Source organism: Ambystoma mexicanum, chromosome 1p (genome assembly GCF_040938575.1).
Source record: "Ambystoma mexicanum isolate Mex_15411 chromosome 1p, UKY_AmexF1_1, whole genome shotgun sequence".
Classification (NCBI taxonomy): Eukaryota; Metazoa; Chordata; class Amphibia; order Caudata; family Ambystomatidae; genus Ambystoma; species Ambystoma mexicanum.
Genome location: NC_090921.1, coordinates 352570745 through 352593171, shown reverse-complemented (window position 1 = coordinate 352593171; position 22427 = coordinate 352570745). Strand labels below are relative to the sequence as shown.

At 44.8% G+C, this 22427-nt stretch overlaps 1 protein-coding gene across 1 annotated transcript in view; it reads left to right on the top strand.

Annotated features, from left to right (window-relative positions):
* JAK3 (Janus kinase 3) overlaps window positions 1–22427 on the top strand; it is a 576597-nt gene that overhangs the window by 124060 nt on the left and 430110 nt on the right. Inside the window, exon 5 of the mRNA XM_069648742.1 lies at window positions 16254–16399. Within this exon, the coding sequence (XP_069504843.1) occupies window positions 16254–16399 (146 nt within the window). The remainder of the gene's footprint in view (window positions 1–16253; window positions 16400–22427) is intronic.

Sequence of the window (22427 nt, the reverse complement as noted above, 5' to 3'; positions counted from 1 at the left end):
CAGAGCAGTTGGAAGACCTGAACTTGGCATATACATATCAGTTAAAGCTTGACACCGCTCATTCACTTACTAGCCACAGTAGCACAGGCTGTCATTCAGATAGTGAAGAATGGACTCCTCCAGTGGGCCAGATCGCTCACACGGCCATTACACCAAAGATCGAGTGTAATCATCTGACTGGACATTCCGCTGAGTCAAAGGATTGTTCCATTCTTGCCCTTGATGTCAGTCCTTTACTCCCACTTACAGCCTCTACTGAAGTGACCAGATCTGAGATGTACTCTGCTTCTATGAACATTGGCACTCCTGACCATGAGTCAGATCCTGAAACATACCCAGTACCTGTCTGGAATCCAACTTTGCCTACTGTCAATACCCCAGATCCATGTATCAACTTGGGCACACAAGACTTTGCAGGCCAGCCTTCGGAAGGCTTACCCTTTCCTGGTCCTACATCCACCATGCTACTTGTTACAAGATCTGCAAGCCCAATCTCTGCTGCTTCCCCTGCTAGTACTCCTGAATCTGCTACTGATGCCTCATCTCAAATCACTCCTACTGCAGTCGAAGCACCCCCTTCCTCTCTGCCTGCAAGGACAGTACCTGTTGCAAAGCCAGTTAAAAGTTCTCCTATTAAGGCTACAGCTCCGGTAGATCCTGTTGGTGCCTATGCAGCACCTAAACTACCAGTCACGACACCATCAGTCTCAGTTGCGTCCCTGTCGGCTGGTGCTCCTGTGACACCTATTCTTCCAGCTATTACAGCATCTGAACTTCCTACTGCCATTCCTGATCTTCCTGCAACTCATGGAGTTCCTGCAACATTTGTTACTCCTGAAGTCTCTGTCGCAAATCTTCATGTTGCCATTGCTGCTTCTGACTATTTGGACGACCGTCCTAGAGCTACCAATTCAGCTGAATCTCTGGTTCCACCTTTCAGCACTGTATCGTTGCCAGTCCTAAGGAAGACCACTTCTTTCAAAGCAATATATGCCATGGAGCCTGCAGCACATCTCCACAGTTCCTCAGTTCATGAACGCACTGTTGGGTTTTTGGTCCCTAAGAGGTTGTCTTTTCTGAATTCTACCTCAAAGGTTCCGAAACATTGGTAATGTCTCCTCCCTTCAAGACTCTCACCCTGCAGCATTAAACAGTTTTTGGTGCTTCATGATGTGCCTTTTTGGTATAAGACTCTCTCGCGGTGTGACAGGCCTTGGATGTGCTCTTCTTGTTGGTCAGTCTTCAGGGGGCCTGGAGAGGGGCATGGAGAGGGGCATACTGTCATGCCGCGCCGCTGGCGCACGCATTGGCAACCATCATGGACTACTTGGAACTCATTTATCCTCCTAATACTCCTTGGCCAACTCCTTTTCACGCCTTGGTCTTTTATTTCCATTTGCTCAACTTTGATTCTTTCTTATTTTATTCAATTAACTGCATTTACCATAATGCACCTGGCTACAGTCCTCAATTCCTGGCTATTCTCATTCATCGTTATTGGGACCACAATCCCCAGAAGCCCTAGCGGCCAGTGCTGCTTCCACCTGCTCAGGACCAGAGAGGGAGGAGGCAGATTGTCTTCAGGAGTGCTGCTCCAGGTGCTGTCAATTAGCCTGCCTCAGAACAGGGCAGGGCTGTATATAAGCAGCTGCCTGCAGGAGCACAGTGTCTTGCATCTTGAGATCTCCCCGCTCCTGTTTGCCTTTACCCTCTACTTTGTATGCTGTTCCTGTTGCTGCATTATCCTGTTTTGATCCAGTGCCCTTTCCGGGCTTCCTGCCTTGCAGCCTGAACCTCTTCGCTGCCTACAGCCCTTGTCCTCTGGGCTCCTTCCTTGCAGTCTGTCTCCCTCCGCTGCCTACAGCCCTTGTCCTCTGTGCTCCCTGCCTTGCGGCTTGCTACACTCCTCTGCCTTACAGCCTGTTTTACACTTAGCTGCCTATGGCCCTGCTCCTCTGGGCTCCCTACCTCGCGGCCCTATTCTTTTGGGCTCTCTGTCTGTCGCCTACTACTAATCTCTCTCTGTCCTGTTCTTCTGGACTCCGTGCCTTGCAGCCTAATACAGTCCTCCGCAGTCCACTACAGTTTGCCTGCACCTAGTGCCACTCTTGACTGCAGACCTGCTTCCTACTTTGCAGCCCTTCTGTTTTCCTGACTGCTGCACCCTTGTTCTCTTCCTTGAGTCCTCTGTACTCCATCTACTTCAGTCTAACTGCCTTTGCTTCATTTCCTTCTGCTAGATTGCTCATTGACTTCCTTTTCGCTGGATATATCTGTTCTTGTCTTCTCATGTGTCTTATGTAATCCCTTTGTACAGAGCTTGCCTGTTGGTTTCCGGCAGGCAACCTCTGCCCCTACCCTTGTCGCGTTTTCAGTGTTACAGACACCCAGTGCTGTTGTTCCCAGCCATGAGCATACAGCGTGGACCTCTGTTATAGCAATCTGTGCAGAAGGCTGGAGTTTCCTAAGGTTCGTGGAACACTCTTTCCCATTTCAGCATACACCCCAAGAGGGAAACCAGTTTGTTTGTACCTTTGTATATTTTGCCCCTTTTGGCTCACAGCTACAGTTTCCTACTCTTCTTTCTTGTTGAACTTCCTGCTGTGTGTGCTTATCTGCTACCTTACTTCAGCACAGCCACCCAAAACCTACCTGGGTACCCTGTGCCACTCTTGACAGAGTGCCATTCTCGACATTTATATGGCTATTCTGGCTAGATCGAAAACAAGGTGTGTTGGGGTTGGCTGTGGATATAGCATAAAACAGTGTTCTTGCAGGCCCTTCGCAATAGCAAATTGATACAAGTTATAAGCCTGTAGCTCCGCATCCAACCTTAAACTTGCTAGTCAAATCTCTAAAGAAGATAATTATCAGCGGACCAAATTGAATATGTTTGCATATTTATTTCTACTTCATAAATAGTGTGTTAGAGAAATACCATCACATTTTAATAGAATTAATTTCCTGTTTGTGCGCAATCTTTGTACAACAAAGGTCTTGCAAATGATAGTAGCTGAATTTGTATAGCTTTTGCACAACACACAAAATATTCTTGCAAGAAATGGTAGCTGAGACGCAGGCCTGTGTTTCGTGCTGATGTCCTTTCTCAAGGCTTTAAAGATTTAAGTAAGAACATGTGAATTATGAAATTACAAAAAATACAAGATTTGAAAGAAAAAGAAAGAGGCAACACTTGTGGGACAGAAAAGCATAATGTAGAAAAATGGATTTGTTAGTTCACAGTACTTTAGCACTATGATTCAACCCTTGTTATTTACATGCATTGTTTCGAAATATGCATGAGTCAAGTTATCATCAACTCTTGTGAACTAGGACCCAGATCTCACAACTATTGTTGTAAACCACTGCATATTATGTGTGAGATCAGTGCAAATGATCATAGCTGATTTTGCCTTGGGATCTGAACAAACGAATTCATTCCAGGTAAATCTATTTAAGTCCTACTTGTGAGAATATTATTTAAGTGAGATAGCATTTTATTTTAATGGTATGGTGATGAACATAGTTAAACTCATAGTTCTCCAGTACAGAGAAATCTCTTGAGGATTAGAATAATATTTAGAGACGGTTTAGTACTGTACCCCACAGCATCGAAGGCTGTTGCCTATTTATTATCAATGTTTTCATTATTATCTCTTTTGGTGACACTGAAGGAAAGATAATATTTGTAGGTTTTTGCTTTTGGTGGTTATAAAGTAGGGCAGCTAGTGACAAAGAAGGTTTTCCCCAATTAGGCAGATCTTTATTTTTAGGGGGAAAAAGTAATATGTTGGACAATTTGCTGGAGACTTGCTGCATAAGATAACTCAACGAGGTAGGGTGTGGGAGATGGAATGCTTTAGGCTAGTTTTTGAAACAGTGGTAACTGGTTTGATAAGTAATTTGTTAAGGACATGTGGTCACTTGCTTTATGGAGTATCAGTTGCCAAGTAAGATTCTCTTAAAAGTGTATAAAAAAGAAAGATGTTTCCAGTGAGGCTTCGATCATGGCTTCAAGGCAAATGTTAAACGACAGAGAACTAAGTATTAAAAGAGTTCAGTCCTATTATTATTTCAGGATATGATTTTTGGCTAACCAGAAAGGGGCTACCCACATTGAAAATGCAGCAAACCCCAGGCAAAATGTTGTCCTTTTATAAGAGCCTGTCCTATTCTTCATTCGGATTGGCTATGTCTGCAATATGAAAGTTGTGTCTCAAGCCCCTTACAGTTGTGAAATCTGGGGAGTACATTATGAGGACAACTTGAGTCAAGAGGACCATCCTTTTTTCAATCAAACATCTCTTGGGTGTCTCTAAGTTGACAAATAATGTTATTGTGCATTTAAAAAAAACGAAACATCCACTTCATGGATGGCCTGCTTATGAATCAAGCTTTTCAAATATTGGCAACAATGTGGTCATCAGAGGTTGACTTCCTATTGAATACCCTGATCAGAAAAATGTGGGAAAGCAGTTGTCAAATGAAATCCCGTGGTTCAGAAATAGGAGAACTAGATTAATAGGTTGTCAGAATGAGGCTTGTTTCATCTACCCTGATCCAATTGCAATCACTCAGAATCTAATATAATGGAAATCATAATCTTGCACAAGACAAGGGATCATTGGGCAACTCACCTTGCCTCGAGCTATGTTGTAAACTAGCGAGATGCTTCTGAATTGTATCAACTCTACCTGCCTTGGCCTCAACCCGCTGACCAACCATAGAATAACAATCACTAGGCTGCGTTTGAACCTATTGCCTTTAGAATGTGTGACATGTAGGTGGGCAGTTGTCCGAATGGCATTTCAAGGAATGTGCCATTATGGGCTAAATTCCTTTTTTTCTGCCCTTGGTACAGCAGATTCAGGAGAAAGTAGCTCCTGTTATTAATAAAGTTTCTTGGACTGACAGGATACAAAGATGCAGAAATAAAAATGTTATTACTCAACTTTGTGGGTGGCGTTACTACATGCATTTGTCATCTTTGTTTAGGCATGGTTGAAAATTAGATTCAAACTAACCCAGATGTCAGAGTATATTAATTTCATGACATGTATGCACCTCAACTCAAATATATGTTGTGAATGGCACGATTGAATTTCTTATTGTAAACATATTTTTGTTCTTGGCATTAAATGTACCATTAGTCTTTAGGCAAATTTAAATTTAATGAATTAAGAACCAACCTGTTATTGTCATGAAATTATTTATGCACTTAACTTTCTATAATGCCTAACGTAACTTTTTATAATGGTTCTAAATGTGGATGTTCTGTAATGGAAGGATGGTTATGTTTATTTGAATGTTTCAAAATAATCATGTGTTAACTGACTGACATTTGTGTCATTTTTATCCTTACAATGCTTCCTGTTTACGTCAATCCTTTTTTCCCATTTTCTTTCTACCAAAATCCACGGTCTGGGTCACCCGATGCAGGGGAACGATATATCACCATCAGACACACATTGGCATCATAAGACCATAATGGTGGTGATTAATATAACAGCTTTTAAACATTACCTAAAGTTACATATATTGTCTGCAAAATATCATGAAAATGCTTTACAGTGGAAATGCTGGCATATATTGTGGGCACAACTTCAGCAATGGGATTCACAATGGCACTGTTGGCATATACTGTGAGTGCAACATAATCACAGTCATTTAGAGTTGCAGTTCTGGCATTAATTGTAGGTGCAGCAGCGTGAAAGTTATTTACAGTGGCAATGTTGCCCTCTATTATGGGCACAGCATCACAGTCATTTACAGTATGAATGCTAGCATATATAATGGGGAGAGCATGATGAAAGTGATTTACAGTGGCATTCCTGGGATATGTTATGAGCACAGCTTCATTAAAGGGTTTACAGTGGTACTGCTGGCACATATTGTGTGCACATCATCAAAGTGATTTAAAGTGGTAATGGATACATATATTGTTTTTTACAGAGGCAATATTGTGGGCATAATATCCAAGAAATTTACAGCATGCATTCATGCATATGTTGTGCTCTCAGAATCATGAACAAGATTTATAGTGACAATGCTGGCATATATGATATAAGTGATTTAGAGTTGCAACGCTTGCCTACATTGTGCGCACAGCCACATGAAAGTAGTTTGCATTTGAAAGGATAAGGGGTTCAACATCTTCAGAGTGATTTACATTGGCAATTCTGGATTTTATTGTGGACGCAGATATCAGGAAAATATTACTTCACTTTAATGTATTATTTATAATGCGCTACACACCCGTAGGCCTCATAAAAGTAAAACAAGATAATACAACATAAAGACGTAGTGGGGAACCAGGGAGAGAGCAAGAATGTAAGCACAGCTAATCAACTCTTCTATTAAAAAGGTAAGTCTTCACTGCTCTTTTACATTTATTCAAAGAAGGTATCGGTCTCAGTGAGGCTGGCAAATTGTTCCACACATTAAGGGCCCAAGAATCAAGTCTGGATTGCAGTTTAAACTGCACCTGAAATAACAAGTTAGTATCATTGGAATGAAAAACCCTCCTACAGAGTGCGGCCTTCAGGTTATTGACTAGATAACGGGGGTATTTCCATAAACACATTTATGAATCAGGGTGAGTGCCTTATGTTGAATTCTGTATTTAAGAGGAAGCCAATGCAAATCACGTCTGGAAGATGTAATTTGATCCTGTTTACCCAGTCCTTGACCAGCCCCAAAACCTTGTTCTCGATAAGCTGGAATTTCCTCAGATTGGCAGAAGTACCAACCAGTAGGCTATTGCAGTAGTCCAGCTTGGAGTTCTCCTCCGAGAGATAAGGGTGAATCTGCCAGAGTTTGGTGTTATGAGCACAGGAGGAACGCCAGTAGGCATTATGTCTGTTAAAAGACTCCCAGGGTGTTGACATGAGGGTCCACTAATATGGGACAGCCAGATATTAGCAATTGGCTATAGCAAGTGTCAAGTTTCCTTAGCCCCGCCCACAAGCCAATGAATAGCAATTCATTTTTTTGCCTAGATTTTGTTGATGCTGAGGAATCCTGTTCATAATCACCTGAAAACCCCAATAAAATCTTAGTGTCATCTGCATAGTTTGTGTAGCAGATCCCCAAGATATCCCAATGGTCAAACTTAGGCTTGATGTAAATATTGAAGAGAGTTGGGGAAAGAAAGGAGCTCCGTGGTACCCCGTTGGTGAGAGAAATGGGAGCAGCTTGAAAATCACCCACTGCGAACGTGGCAGATCAGTGTCCCAGGAAAAACTCAATCCAGGAAGCAGCACTTTCAGAACCTCTCCCGATTTCACTCAGGCTTCTGGCCAGCAGTCTATGATCTACACGATCGAACACGGCTGAGAGATCCAGCAGCATCAGGAGCATGGTATGACCATTTTCAATAATGCTGGCAATATTGAAGCAGTAGAAGCCGAGGAGGGGGGAATTGCTGGTTGTGTAATGCCCCCGGGGAGATAGTTACAAGCCAGAGCAAAGTGAAGGCTTTAACTTAGCCCCAGGGGCATTACCCGACCAGTAAAGCCCCCCACCAAGGGTTCTATTACTATAACGTGCCGGGGTACTAATAATATTTTTTTGTGCATTTAGACACAGGGCCTCATCACGAGTTTGGCGGTAACCCTTAAATCCGGCAGTAGCGCTATTACCACCGGATTTAAGGGTCTGCCAAATCATGGGTTCGGCTGATTTCCCCCCAGCTCTTAGCTGGGGGGAAATCCGCTGAAATTTCACGCTCATACCGCCGGCAGGAAATCCGCCGGCGGTAAGAACGTGAAATTTCCCCATTGTGCCCAATGGGGAATGGAGCATTCCCGAATGGGCTCAATGGGGAATGGGGATTTCCAGATCTGCCAAACCTGTGATTTCATTAATTTAATTAAACCCACCGGCTAATAGCACCGGTGGGTTTGGCGGTAGGGCAGATAACGCCGGCGCTATTAGCGCCGGCGTTACCGCCCAACTCGTGATGAGGCCCACAGTGTGTAAACCATTTCTCAACTTGAGAAGAAAAAGAAGCAAAACAAAATGGTCGCCATGGATCGGGGAGAAGGAACTACACAGAGGGGGTCATTCCGAGTTTGGAGGCAGCCATGGTGCTAATAGCACCATGGCTGCCTCCAAACCCAAGTCCGGTCTGGCTGAATGGGGACTTACCGGGTCATTCTGACCCTGGAGGACCCAGTAAGACCCCATTCAGTAAACCATTCCCCATTCCCATTTGACCCCCCATAGGGCTCAATGGGAATGGGGAAGGCGCTAATAAAGGGCCCCAATTTGCGGACCCGCTATTAGCTCCAAGGTCCCTTAACGGTAACCAAAGAGAAGGGGTGGTCAGACCACCCGTTCCTGCTGGGACCCGCTAAAGGGACCTCGGAATAGGACGGTAAGGGTTTACCGGCACCGGCATCCTTACTGGTGCCCGTAAACCCTTACCGCCCAACTCGGAATGACCCACATAGTCCCTTCTCCCTTTCTATGGTGCCAATCGCGTGGCCGAGATTGTGCTGGGAACAGTAGTGTTCCCGGTACCAGCAAGGGATAGAGCAGTGCAGGTAATTGGGATTGGGAGGAGGGTAGATATTGGGAAAAGGGAGAGTGAGGTGAGGGGGAGAGGCAGAGGATGCAGGAAGCACACTTACCTTCATTCCCAGCGAGGGATGATGGTGGCCTTGTAGATATGCTTTCCTAGCTATGATTTTCACAGGAATGGCCCATTTTTAATAGGCTGGTAGTTACTGGGAACTGCAGGGTCTAGGTTATCTTTTTTCAGGAGGGGAGTGATCCATGTCCCCTTAAGATTATCAAGTATGCAGTACTTAGTAAAGGATGCATTGACAATGGTAGTGATCCAGGGTAAAAAGAGGTCTAGAGAGTCTTTAATGATATTAGCCAGATAGACATCTCCAAGGTAATTAGTCAGTTCCATGCTGCTCACAATTGTCAAAGCATAACTCTCCATTGCCTGTTTCCAAGATGCTTGCGTTATAATGGGCCATTTTGGCTGAACAAATAGCTTGCTTATAATCCGCTGCAGCCTTCTTATAGGAGAGCAAGGTGGTGGGGCATGGATTATTTTACCAGGCACGTTCGCAAACTCGCTTCACTTTCCTGAACGTGATGACTTCATTGTGGACCCACGTATTTTTCTTAAATTCATCTTTTATAGTTTTCACACGCACCGGTGCCAGACTGCCAACAGCCTCCTGGATACTCTGTTGGTAGTGAGTAGCCAAATCCTTGATGTTAGAGACTGAAAGCAATCTAGAAATGTTCAGTAATACTGCAGATGCAAGAGCATCTGGCAAAGCGTCTTTAAATTTCCTATATTTTTGTTATTCTTGAAAGGGCGCAGAGGTGTAGTTGAGTTGTTGGGAGCAATCAGTTAAAGGAGATAATATAGTGGCCAGACCAGGGGCCCAGAGTCAGCTATATGGGTGTGTTTTAGATGTTATGCATCAAAAACCAGTCAAGAATATTACCCTCTTTGTGTGTAGCAGACTTCACCCGCTATGAGATGCCTAGGGCCCATTAAGGTGTTCGAAAGGGACAGTGCTTCTGTGTCCATGTCATTATTAGCCCAGAGATTAAAATTAACCAGTAGAAGCAAGTGGGAGGAGAGTTTCATGATGTCACTAAGAAGAGCAAGCAATTTTCCTTCAAAATCAGGTGTTCTATTCAGTGGCCTATATAGAATCATAATACTAAAAGAAGTAATGGAGTCCAAACTCAATTTAACGAATAAAGATTCACAGTTATCAAGTGTCATCAGATTGGAAGTGTATATTTTAAGAACTTCTTTGTACAAAAGCGCCACCCCCACCTCTAGAGCAATAACGATCTGCCCTAAATAGGTTGTCGGCATAAGGAGTTACGAGGGAAGCTGCATGAGTGGATGCATCCTGAAGCTAGGTCTTAGTAACTGCAAGTAGGTCCGGACCCGAACTGGCCACAACTGTGACTACATGCTCATCAAAATCAACCCCACACCCAACTGCACTGTCACAGCCGACGTGACCTACCACCCACCGGAGCCAGTCACAGAATTCCAAGAAGCACTCCTCCACGCGCGGCATCCTCCGACAATGCCCTCTCCACACTGGGCTTTAAACAAGTGTCAGAACCCACCCATAACAAAGGTCGCACACTAGACTGGATCTCCCATCACAACTGTGATCTCTCCATCACAGCCATCACCTCTATTCCTTGGTCAGACTACGCAGCCATCCACTTTGACCTCAACTAAGCCAGAACCTCATCCACCACCACTACCGCCCGCCCTCACCAGAAGCACCAAGCAACTCACAAAGGAAAGACTACTAACGCAACTCCAGGTTCCTGAACTCATGCACTGACAATCAGGACGCTCTCACTACTACCTACAACTTCATCATCTCTCAAGCCGTGGACACCATCACCCCACTGACTCTAAGAAAAGCGAAAACCTTAAAACAAACCAACTCTTGGTTCACCCCGGAACTCCTCAGCTACTCACAAAAAAAATGTCAGCCCTCTCAGCCTGGCAAAGCAATCCAAGCGACACCACCAAACTGACCTTCAAAAATATAACTCATGTCCTGCCCAGCTCATTAAAGACAGCACTCCCGCACTAGCACCCTTCTTCACTGCCTTCATCAACGCTTCATTCAAATCCAACCAAGTGCCCTCTCTCTCAAAGTAGCCTGGGTGCTTCCGCTGCTGAAAAAACCCACACTGGATCCAAAAACACCAGGGAACTACAGGCCCATCACTACGGTACTCTTCCTATTGAAAATACTGGATAAAGCAGCATACATTGAAGTCCAGAAATACCTGGAAACTTATCATCTACTAGGTCTCCGACAGTCAGGCTTTCGCCCTAACCACAGAACAGAGACTGCCCTTTTGGACCTCAAGAACCAAATAGATGACCTCAGGGATGCAGGCAAACCTGCCCTCTCACTACTTCTTGACCTATCCGCGGCCTTTGACCTGGTCGACCACGACACCCTTTGCTGCCATCTCTCAACTGCTGACAACTTCTCACCCAATGCGACGGCATGGATCTCCTCTTTCCTCAGTGGTAGAGCGATGAAGGTCTTCTCAGACCAAACCTGCGCCTAACCCCACCTAATCAAATGTGGAGTTCCACAAGGGTCTTGCATTTCTCCCACCTTGTACAACCTCTTCACCAGGTCACTACCTAGATTCCATGGGCATCACATACACCAATTATGCTGACACGCAGGTCCTCATTCCTCTCACGGGAGATTACGAGGTGGACTAGACAACCCTCAACGCCATCTACGCCACCATCCAGTGTTGGAAGGATGAAAATTGGCTCTGTCTGAACAGAGAAAAGACCGAACCCCTAATCATCGGCTCTCCCGATACAATCAGAAAGATGTTCTCACAATATGACTCCTTTCTCATTGCCAACACTCGCATCCCTAAATCTCTGTCAGTCAAAAGACTGGGAGTATATCTGGATTCGAATCTCACCATGACCAGACAGGTGAATGCAATCTCCTCAGCAGCTGCCTACCACTCAAAACTTATCACAGCCACCAGACCATTCCTAACGCAACAAAACTCTGTCACCATCACCAGATAAAGCATTGGATCTCGCCTTGACTACTGCAACACGCTCCTAAAAGGCATGTCAGTAAAAAACATCAGGAAACTCCAAACAGTGCAAAACAATGCCCTCAGAGCAGCCACAGGCAACTCCGGGAGAGATCATATCGCCACAAGGAAATCTGTCCATTGGCTTCCCGTTAAGGAACGTATCCTCTTTAAGTCATTGGCGCTTACCCATAAATGTCTTCATTATATTGCACCCCGGTACCTCTCTCAGAGATTCTCGGCGCTCCCCTTGAGCAGACTCACTAGATCCAGCTACACCAACCGTCTGGCCACCCCCAAAAGCCTTAATGCCCGGGCAGGCGGCTCAAGCTTCCCTGTGATAGCAGCCACCAACTGGAAACTGCTCCCTCCCACAATCAGAAGCATTAAATCCCACGCTGCCTACAGAAAAGCAATCAAAACAAGACTGTTTGTATAACTCCTAGTCAGGATATCATTGTTATGCACTTGCTACCTGTGACCCATGCATTGCCATGTGAATGTTGTAACTAAGACACTTTCTTGAAACAGCGCCTCGATGCCGCCAGGCTGCTAAGTGCTTTACAAATACAAACATAAATAAATAAATAAATCTGCCAGTTCAGTTGCATGGTGAACCAAAGAGCGTGTATTGAGAAGTGAGACCCTAATGCAAGAGGAGACATCGCTAGGTTCTTGGGTAGGCACTGCCAAGTCATCCAAAGATGCCCCCTCTCCAGTAGTGAGAGGAAACGGTTAGGAGGGGTAGCAAGAGTCCTTGTTCTCAGCCTCAAAGGAGGATTGACAAAAATGTGTATTTCTAGCTCCCTCGGCTGAAAAATGGCTATCAGGAACCACCCCGACCCCTGCTGTGAGGTTAAACACTCTCCAATATCATGTAATGGGGAGCAGAGGGACAGGGAGGTGGTTTGTGTTCAACCTAGAGGATCAACCTTCGACACACCAACGTCATTATTATGTGACACGCCGGTATAAGAGGATTCCCTTAATACAATTGATTTATACTGGTCGTCAATGGTCCAACAGAAATGTCCATCATATGGTAACATAAAGCAATCTCATCATGTCTTTGACAGATCCTCTCAGAGAGGTACGGTTGAATGACACCAGACCCCTGCATACTAAGACTCTGTGAGTAAGCAGGAGAGAAATGGTTCCTCACCACAAGGCTTGTGTACGCAGAGCAAGAAAGTCAGAAGATCTAAGAGTGCTGTATGGTGTCCCAAGTCACCAACAATAGCTAAGGCCGGAAGGATAGCTCAGGGGCAAAGCATTTGTCTTGGAAGCAAGACAATGCATAGCAACACAGGTTCGACTTCCGGTCTCGTGCTTAGAAACTGGTCTCCGGTATTAATCGTGTTATAAAAAAGAATTATAAATTATAAAATCAAATGTCAGAGCGAGAAAAAAGTCTGACAGTATCTTCCCGGTTGCTTATTGTTTCAGACTAAGTTGCAGCCAACTGACCCAAAAACTACCAGGTATCAACACAACCCTAACTTTTTTTTATTTTTTATTGTTACTTTGTTACAGCCAAAATAAATTGACTTTTCACATATCGTTCATTACGTTATTACTTTACAAAATAAAATACATTTAATCAAATTACAATAAAGCATGATTTCCTGTAGGTTTCAACCCACCAATCCTTGGGTAATCATGCTTGCCCCATTCACCCATTAGGTGGCAAGCTGAAGAGTTTTCAGTACTTTTAGGACTTCAATTGATAAAAAAATTCCTATTACACGAGGAAAGTCTCTGCCAGAATTCTTCTGTCTGTAGCCATTGTTCACTGTCTACAAAGTGAGAGAAGGAGGAAAGCATGTACTCTCCAACCCCCAGACATTCCATGAACAGGTGGCGTAAGGAGTGTTTTGTGGAGCACCCACATGTTGGGCAGGTATTGTTTGGATCTTTCAGCTTGAGGCTGATGGTTATGATTTCTCTCGTTGGTAATAGGTTTAGATGGAATCTTATAAAAGAGTCTCTTCCGCACGGATCTGGGAGCTTTACCAAATACGCCGGAACAACTCCTTTAGGTTTGTCCAAGTGAGAGTGACTCTTATGGAGTTTCAACACGCATACTTCATCTATGGTCTTGATCCATTCCGACTCCATTCGAGGTTTATTCATCTTGGCGAGGTTATCCATTAAGTCTTTCAATGTTTTAGAGGTTTCTGCCAAGATGTCACCAATGGTTTTCGACAGTTTCTTTAGATAGATATTAGGATGGTTTGATTCATCCATTGATATCTCTTCAACAGTGTGTTTTCCATCTGGCACTTAATGCAATGATATAGCTGTATTGGTCTCCAGTACACAAAGGCCTTTAATGAGTTTAGGCCAGCTCATAATGGATGGCAGCCATTGGTAGGGACAGACGAAGTTTCAGCAACTTCTTACATAGTCTACCCACTAGCCGCTCCCGGTTCAGTCCTCAGGCCTGAGACTGAATGTCCATGCCGTACAGCAGAGACATGGGCCTCATTACGAGGTGGGCGGTAAGGGATTACCGGCACCGGTAAGGGCACCGGTGCCAGTAATCCCTTACCGGCCTACTACGAGTTCCCATTGTGGGTCCTCCCTTAATGCCTGGTTTTACCAGGGGTTAAGGACAGGACCCGCAAAAGGACTTTAGAGCTAATTAGTGCCTTCCCCATTCCCATTGAGCCCTATTGGGGCTCAAATGGGAATCGGGAAGGGCCCTGGTGAATGGGGAATTACCGGCCCCGTCAACCTTGGAATGGGGCGTAAATAGCTCCATTCACGAGGGTGGAGTCGGTGAGATTTTGGAGGCAGCCATGGCACTAATAGCGCCATGGTTACCTCCAACCTCCTAATGAGGCCCAGTATCATTGTGCCCATATAATACCTGATAAAAGGCAAAACTGAGAATTTACAATGCAGATTCTTAATCAATTTCATTTGGGATAAAGCTTAACCACCTTTGCTGCCAGACCATATTCAACCCATTTCTTATTAGGGCCAGCCAATATATGGAATCCAAGGTAGGTATAGTCCCCACTGAATGTTATTCTCTGCTAATGGTCAGACCAGCAGAGATCAATCTTTTTTCTTGTTGGATTTGCGAACCTTATAATCTGGGTTTTCCCAGTATTAATGAGGAGTTTGTTGCCCTTTGCATACAAGCTTATGACAGACATCAGTTGCTGTATTGCTCAAGGGGTAAAATCAAGCAAAACTATGCCATCAGCGTATGCTAACCAAGAGATCTTTTTCCCACCAATTGTAGGGCTTGCAAGAGCATGGTTCCTCAAGAACCTTTCCAGGTCTGCAAGATAAAGTTTATAAAGGAAAGGCGCTAGAATGCATCCCTGCCTTACACCCTCTCTGTGTTTGACATGGTGCATAGATGACCCTCGGCATCCAGTTACCCTGCATCGGTGTTTTGTCATGCAGATAGATAATTGCTGCCAGGAGGCCATTAGGGATACCCCAAGTTCTCAACTTAGCCCATAGGCGGGACCTATTTATGGTGTTGAAACCCTTAGAGAGGTCCACCATGGCAATATACAATGGAATTAAGTTAAGCGTGTTATAAACAAACAATTATAAATTATAAAATAAAAGGTCAGAGCGAGAAAAAAGTCTAACAGTACTTTCCCGGTAGCTTGTTGTTTCGGACTCAGTTGCAGCCGACTGACCCAAAAACGACCACGTATCAACACGACCCAAACGCAAACCGGTGAAAGCCGGTCTCACACACAGGCACTCACGTACCTGGAGATGTGAGTAAGAACTGCAAAGAAGACAGGAAATGTAGTCCCAGATGACGATAAAACGATGCGCACAAAATTAAAAAGCAACCCCCCAAAATCCCTAACATAGTTAAGATCAATCAACAAAGTTCTGAGTAAATTCAAACAGCAAGAGATAGAATTCCTAAAATAAGAGATAAAATTAACAAATTCAGAAATGGCAATATTGTAACATGCTCTCTGATACAGTTACGTCATGGGCATCTATTGGAGTTTTTCATATTTATCCCAGCAAACTGATTTAAATTGTATGGCTTTTAAACTATTTTTTCTCTATTATGTGCTCTAAAATGCTTAATTTCAACTGGGGCAATATGAATGCACTTTCACTGAACATATTTACCCACCTCCTCTTGTGAATATTTGAATCATTTAAGATACTGGTGGCCCCGAAAGAGCCATCCCTCCACCCCAGCACCAAAAGCTGTTTCTACCTCTGGGGATAGGGCCCGCGTAGTACAGCGACATCTGAAACCAAGAGGTTGAAGCAGAGAGTTGTACATGGCGTTTCTCCTGTTGTAGCAGAAGGAATAGAAGTGGGCCTTTGGTCCTGGAATGTTTTTTCGACACTAAGAATAGAGTGTAAGTGGGTTGCATGCCATGATGTGCCGCCTTGTAAGTGAGTGGATGGGAGAAATATTGGGGTGGGCCTCTGGAATCTTCAGTACATGTGAGGAGGTAGCGGGGCATTTTGAAACACTCCAGGACGTCCTCAGCCATGGGCAGGGGACTGGAAATTGAGAAGTGTCCCTGGAGTCTCCAGGCACTGAAAGAGGGGAGTAGAGTTGCTGTGCCAATGTCCCTGAATATCAAGGGTTTGTGAGACACTATACCTGGAACGGATACTCCTTGACCCCCTGTGGCTTTTCTCTTCCTCAGTGCCGTGGGGACTTCATCAGCAGGGGGAAGGAGGCAGGACTTAGTCTGAAAATGCAGGAGGAATTCCTGGCCCTGGCTGTCTTGGACATGATGCGCATCGCTAATGAAAGTTGCAAGTCTCTGCAGGAAACGCTTGATAGCGTCAGGTGAGGACATTCTGTGTACAGAATAGGGGACAGAGATCTGTGGTGTGTACCGCTGAGTATGTAGTGCACAAAAGTCGTGATACTGGAATTAACAGTTAACAACATTTGGCAAAAGTAAAGGGATCTCTAGATCACCCCACCAGTGTGATAAATTGGACAGAGAACAACTGTGGAGTCAAGTCATGGTCTGAGAAAATGAACAATGAACACATGCCAGGGGCAGAGTAGCAGGGACATTAGATGTGTTATTTTGACACACGAAAACCTCTGGCCTCAATGTAAACAAGAGGGACACCAAAGCAGCACTTTGCCCGTGGCAGTATAAATCTGTGTGCTCAAGTGAATGCACTGAACAGGACACACCTCATTCTACATTGGGACGAAGCAATAACATTCTTGTTTGTAGGTTCCATCTTCAGGGCTCTTTTCTCACCTTATCCTCAGCAGTTTATGCTTGATCTGCCCTTCCCTTTCTTCACCATTTATTGCGCAACCAGCTCTGGCCTGCCTGTCCCCTTATAGGAGGTCCAACTTTCAAGCATCATTTTCACTGCTGACCACACATCAGAAATATCTCTTTGGAGGAGAGGCCCAAGGCATATATGCCCGCGTTGCTGTCCATTTGGTATATACGGTTCTGTTCTGCATGCGTCCACATTGAGTGCATAGATCTGCTTTGTAAGATATAAGTCACAACCAAGTAATCACTGGATACAGTTCTTACTAATGTACTAGTTGTCAAATCGTGTTCCAATATTTTCTGAAATATTTTCTAAAATGTAGGGCATTATTGAGTCTGAACCTTTGGGGTCACTTCCACTAAGGGTGTCTTAGTTGTGATCATCCATTGATTTGACTGCTGGAAATGCATATTGGAGGCTTTGCGATCCATTCAAGAAATCATCACTTGGGACCCGGGTGCAGTTTGCCATCCAGGTCTCTCGAAGTTAGCAATCCTATTATTATCAATATGTATTACCCAAGGAAATGGGAAAAGATCCGGCTGAATTTGTTTCATGTCATTCACAAATACTGCAGGTGTATTTAGGCTATTAATGAATAAAGAGAATGAATAAAAAAACAAATGGAAAGTAAGCTTGCCAGGCATTGAGTGATTTATTGGTGGAGTACCATTTGCCTTGAAGAAAACCCTTTAATGGTTGAAACACGTGCTGGCTGTACTGTTGACTCACTCTATGGCAGCTTTGTGACTACACACATGTTTGAAGAAAATTGATCCTGTTCACTTTGTGATTTCTTTTTTTGTCTAGGCAATACATTTTTTTTTTTTTTATCGTAACATATCATCAATTTCTTTCTTTCTTTGATAGAAGCGCAGTGAGGAGTACAGTTATGAGGACAGCATCGCACTAGGTACTAGACCTCTTGCGTCAGACCATTTCTTATAATTGTAGGAAGAGCAGCTCGAACCCTAGTAGGGCCCATTGCATTTGGTAAATAACAGGAAGGAATTTCTGCATTAATAAGTGAAGTCTTGGCGAGCCCTGAGGTCCAGAAAGGTGGTATGGGGGATGAGGGGAGAAAAAGTGGTTGGTAGTGATAGAGATTGCAATATTAGGTTTACATTTCAGTTGATGCCGGGAAGTGACGACTAATTAACTTTAACTCTGTGGGTGCGATCGTGGTCTAGGACCAATCATAGCTAACCTGCACCTTCAGGAGTCATTAAGCATTAAAGATCTGTTTAAATAGTGACGTTTTTAGGTTCTTTGTCAAAATCCTTGATACTCATTACGAGTTTGGTGGTAAATCTGTCGAATTACCACCACCATCATTTACTGTTAGCGCCACTTGGTGCCATAGGCTTACCATGGGATTACATTTAGTGGCAGGGTGCGCCTAGAAACACTTGTGTAAAGGCGCATTATAAATGCCATATCATATCAAATCATTTTCAGCATCCGTAGGACCCTATAGGGATTTTTGGTGGATTAACTTCTGGTGTAATTACCACATAGTAATTCCGCCGGTGATAAATCCATCAAAACCTATAATTTGGTGGTGCGGGAAAACAGTGGTAATTCTGTTACCAACAAAAAAGTGGCGGTTACGGAATTACCGCCACTTATTTCCCTCACCACCAAACTTGTAATGAGGTCTACATATTGTTTGCAAGTGGCGAGATAAGAGTATTAGTTTGTTTCTCGAGCTGTCTTTAGCTTTGCACTCTACCACATGTAAGCATTATTTATTTCACACAATATTTAGGCCCTCTTTGTCAGTCAGATGGTAGCGATAAAAATAGGCAGTATTGCAAATAATGGGCCTCATTACAACCCTGGCAGTACGGTATGGATGGTGCCGGCATGGCATGGGCACCGTCCATACCGTACCACCTTATTCTGAGTTTCCCTCGCGGGTTCCTGACATCCCGCCAGGTCTTCCCTGTTGGGCTATGCGGCACCCGCGAGGGAAACTCGTGATTGCACGGGCACCATTATCGGGCGCCGGTTCAACCATGCTCCCGACCCCCATTCTGCACTATGGGGCACAATGGGGATCGGGAGCCCGGCATTACCTCCCGCGAATGGGCAATTACCGGCACATTCAACTCGTAATGGGCCGGTAAATGACTATTCGCGGGAGGCGGTCCCGATAGCGAGCATGGCGGTAGCCGTGCTTGCCATACAGACACGGCTACTGCTATGCTCGTAATGAGGCCCAATGTCTTTATTTATCACTTGCCTGATTATAATGAGGCATTTTCATTGTGCAGTATTCTGGTAGAAACCCGTTCAGGATGATTACATGGTCAATACCTGAAGTGGTAATGCCCCTCCCCGCACCCCCGGTGATGGGCTTATTGCTACTAGTACCATGGCCTATAAGACCGGGTTATGAAAAGCATTTTTTTTATGTTCCAAAACTCGCTGGGTTGGGAAAACAAAGTCTGTTTTCCCTTTCCCTGACGGCCATTGAAAACAATAAAAGAAGTAAACTGAAAAAATGGCCACTATGGAAAGAGGGAACTTCTGCCTTTCCACAGCGGCCATTCAAAAAATAGGGAAAAAAGTAAACAAAAAAATGCCTGCTGTCGCAGATCGGGAGCTGACGCGCTGGAGACAGAAGTGTTTCCTGCATGTCCGCTCCGGATGAGGTGCAAAAAAGAAGGTAAGTGGAGAGAAGGGAGTGGAATCTGTGGAGGGGTGGTGGTAGGGGACTTACCTCCTTCCCCGACGGGAGAATATGGCAGGCGACCTCCAGCCGTGAGGTGGTTCAGAGTGGTGGCATTACCGCTGGTAATTCCTCCATTGGCTGAGAGGCCACCACACCCCCCTCGCCAGGTACTAATGCACAATATTTACCCATGTTGGCAAAGAATATCAATGTTCTTGAGAAGTTGTCGCAAGCAGCTGGTTTCGAACTTTTCATTTCGCTTTCCACTGTGGCTTAACCACTGTGGTGTCCCCTGCAGGTTCCATGCCTTAATATCACCACAAAAATATGGCGATATTTTTGTATGGCGATATTTTTGCAGGGATATTAACACATGGAACCAGATTGAAGTGGTCGAGACAGCCCTTATTTATTACATAGTGGTGGTCAGGTGAGCACCAGCAGCCATGTCTAAATGCAGAGGGACCAAGTAATTGTTAGTAAACTGTTGCAGCAAAATCTTGCTAGGGTACCTTTTCCTCAGAGGCATAGCATTGGCTCCAGTAAGCACAGACAATGCGATGTTCTTTCAAAGGGCAGGCGACTCGATACTAATAATGAATTAGATTGTCGGCCACATGTCTTATTACAGGTCGGTATGGCCTGAAACTAGAGCGTAGTATCTGAGCTGAATTCTAATGGAGTCACATGTGTAGGCTCCCTGTCGACAGATCCTAGTGCAATGTGCAGTTTGCTCCTGCCTGACAAAAGTACAACCCCTCACCACCCGAATCCAATAAAGGCACTTATTCGCGAGAGCATCGCTGGGTCTATGATTGTTTGGGGCATGCTTAGGGACCCTATGAAGGTAGAATGTTCCCCCTGCCTGTAACAACCCCCTTTCTTTTATCAGCCCAACGGCTCAAAATGTGCTTGTAACACATACCGCCGCCAATGGACTCGCCCGCACTCCGAATGCCACTGGACCTGCCTCCGCCAAGCTCCCCAGCCACCCGTACATGCAGTCGTCCACCCACCATCTTATCCCAAAATATCACTTGCCAGCACATCACACGTGCAGGCTACTACCCACATGCAACCAGAAGCTCTGCAGCAGCATGGCACACAGCACGGGACCAGGGCCCCCCATCATGACCTTCACCTGTGAAGTCGTGAATTGGCGCAATTCACAGATGATGGTTTTATGGCCACTTTTTTTGAGGTGATGGGTGGGCCACTTCTTTGAGGTGAGGGGTGGGCCACTTTTTTTTGGGTGTCCCGGCCTATTTCTTGTCCCAGTCTGACCCTGATCACCAGATCCTTTATATCCAATTGTTTCTGCCTACAACCACTAGATCCACTGATCCACTGTGTCAGTTAGCCCAGTGAGAAGACAAGGGGCCCTAGATAGTGCAGTAGGCTTATAGCAGATCGGTCTCACTTTGTGCCTGAAATATGCTCTGGCCCCAAGCGCCCCAACTACAGCTCTGGCTCTTGTGTGTCTAGAAGTCCTGCACTCCTGTGCAAATTCCAGGTGAAGCCATATCAGTAAAACAGCCACTCCACATCCAAATCCAAATCCTCTGGAGTCCTCTAGGATTCTTGCCGACAGGCAGCTCTTCAATCCCCAGGCACCAACACCCCGCGGGAGCAAACACCTGCACCCTTTCCCAGTGGGCTTCACCTTCCCGGGGAGATGCAGCGCAATTCTAGTGAGGTTTTGGGGCTTCAGCAGCAGGCAGGCAGTGAAGAAGACTGAGCCGCTGGCCCCGCGGGAGCAAATACCTGCACCCGTTCACCACAGGCTTACGCCACTTACCAACAGAGGATGCTATTATCGATCTAAACTCACAGGTTTTGACGGATTTGGGTTTGAGTACAGGAGTTGCACCCCCAGATACGTCGGCTATAGCCTGTTTATCTGTTACGGACACAGTACTGGAGTCCTTGTGGTTGCAGTTTCTGTCATAAGTATACAACCACCCATTATGAAAGATGTGGGTTTAGATCATTGCAAAGTCCCTTTATTACCAGACAAAAGGGCCATTTTGCAAAACAACTCACATTCTACCACCTTACCTCAAGTTAGCCTGATTGATTCTAGGCTTACTGGGAGGATCCAATCCAAGATCACCACCTATTTGCATCCAACTAAAGATATGGCCTGTGATCCTTTAACAGCCGACGTTGTGGCAAACAACAGTAGAACAGGGGGAGAGGAGACACATCATGTAAACATAATTTCACATGTTAGTCGCCTGGTGAAATTACCGGCACAGGATCAAATACATTTATCTGGGTCCTTACCAACCTTTATGGGTCCTATTTGTTCCAATTTATCCAAACCATCCTCTTCTACAAGCTATTCTTCTAACATCATGGGATGGAAAAATATTATTCAGATGAACGGTTCAGTATGTTTGACCAGGGGCAACTGACTGGATATTTTCCAAATGGTTCCATCCTTGAGAGCTTTTCATAGTGGTAACATCGATTTTGTGGCATTACCTACACTAAAGAACGACCGTTTGGTCTTTCACTTCCACTCGAATTTGATATCAAGTTTGGTTTGGGAGCAACGATTTACATTAATTTAATTGGGCTATGACCTACATGAGCTTAATTCCTCAGGCGAGGCTTTGGTCTTTTTGTCTGTATCCCCTAAGGGGCAGCCTCTAAGGGTGGTCAATTTATTTATTTATTTCTACCGAGCCGTAGCCCGGAGGCTCTGGTATCGCTGCACATTGTGTACATTTAACTACAAATCAATTGCCTATTGTGGTCAATACAGTTCAGGATTGGTCATGGGTGGATTTCGGTGTTCAAATCTTTTAGAAATATTAGTCAGGGTTTGATACAACATTAACCTTCATTCTTTGGTTATAGCCTCTTGGAATGTGTGTGGTTCGGT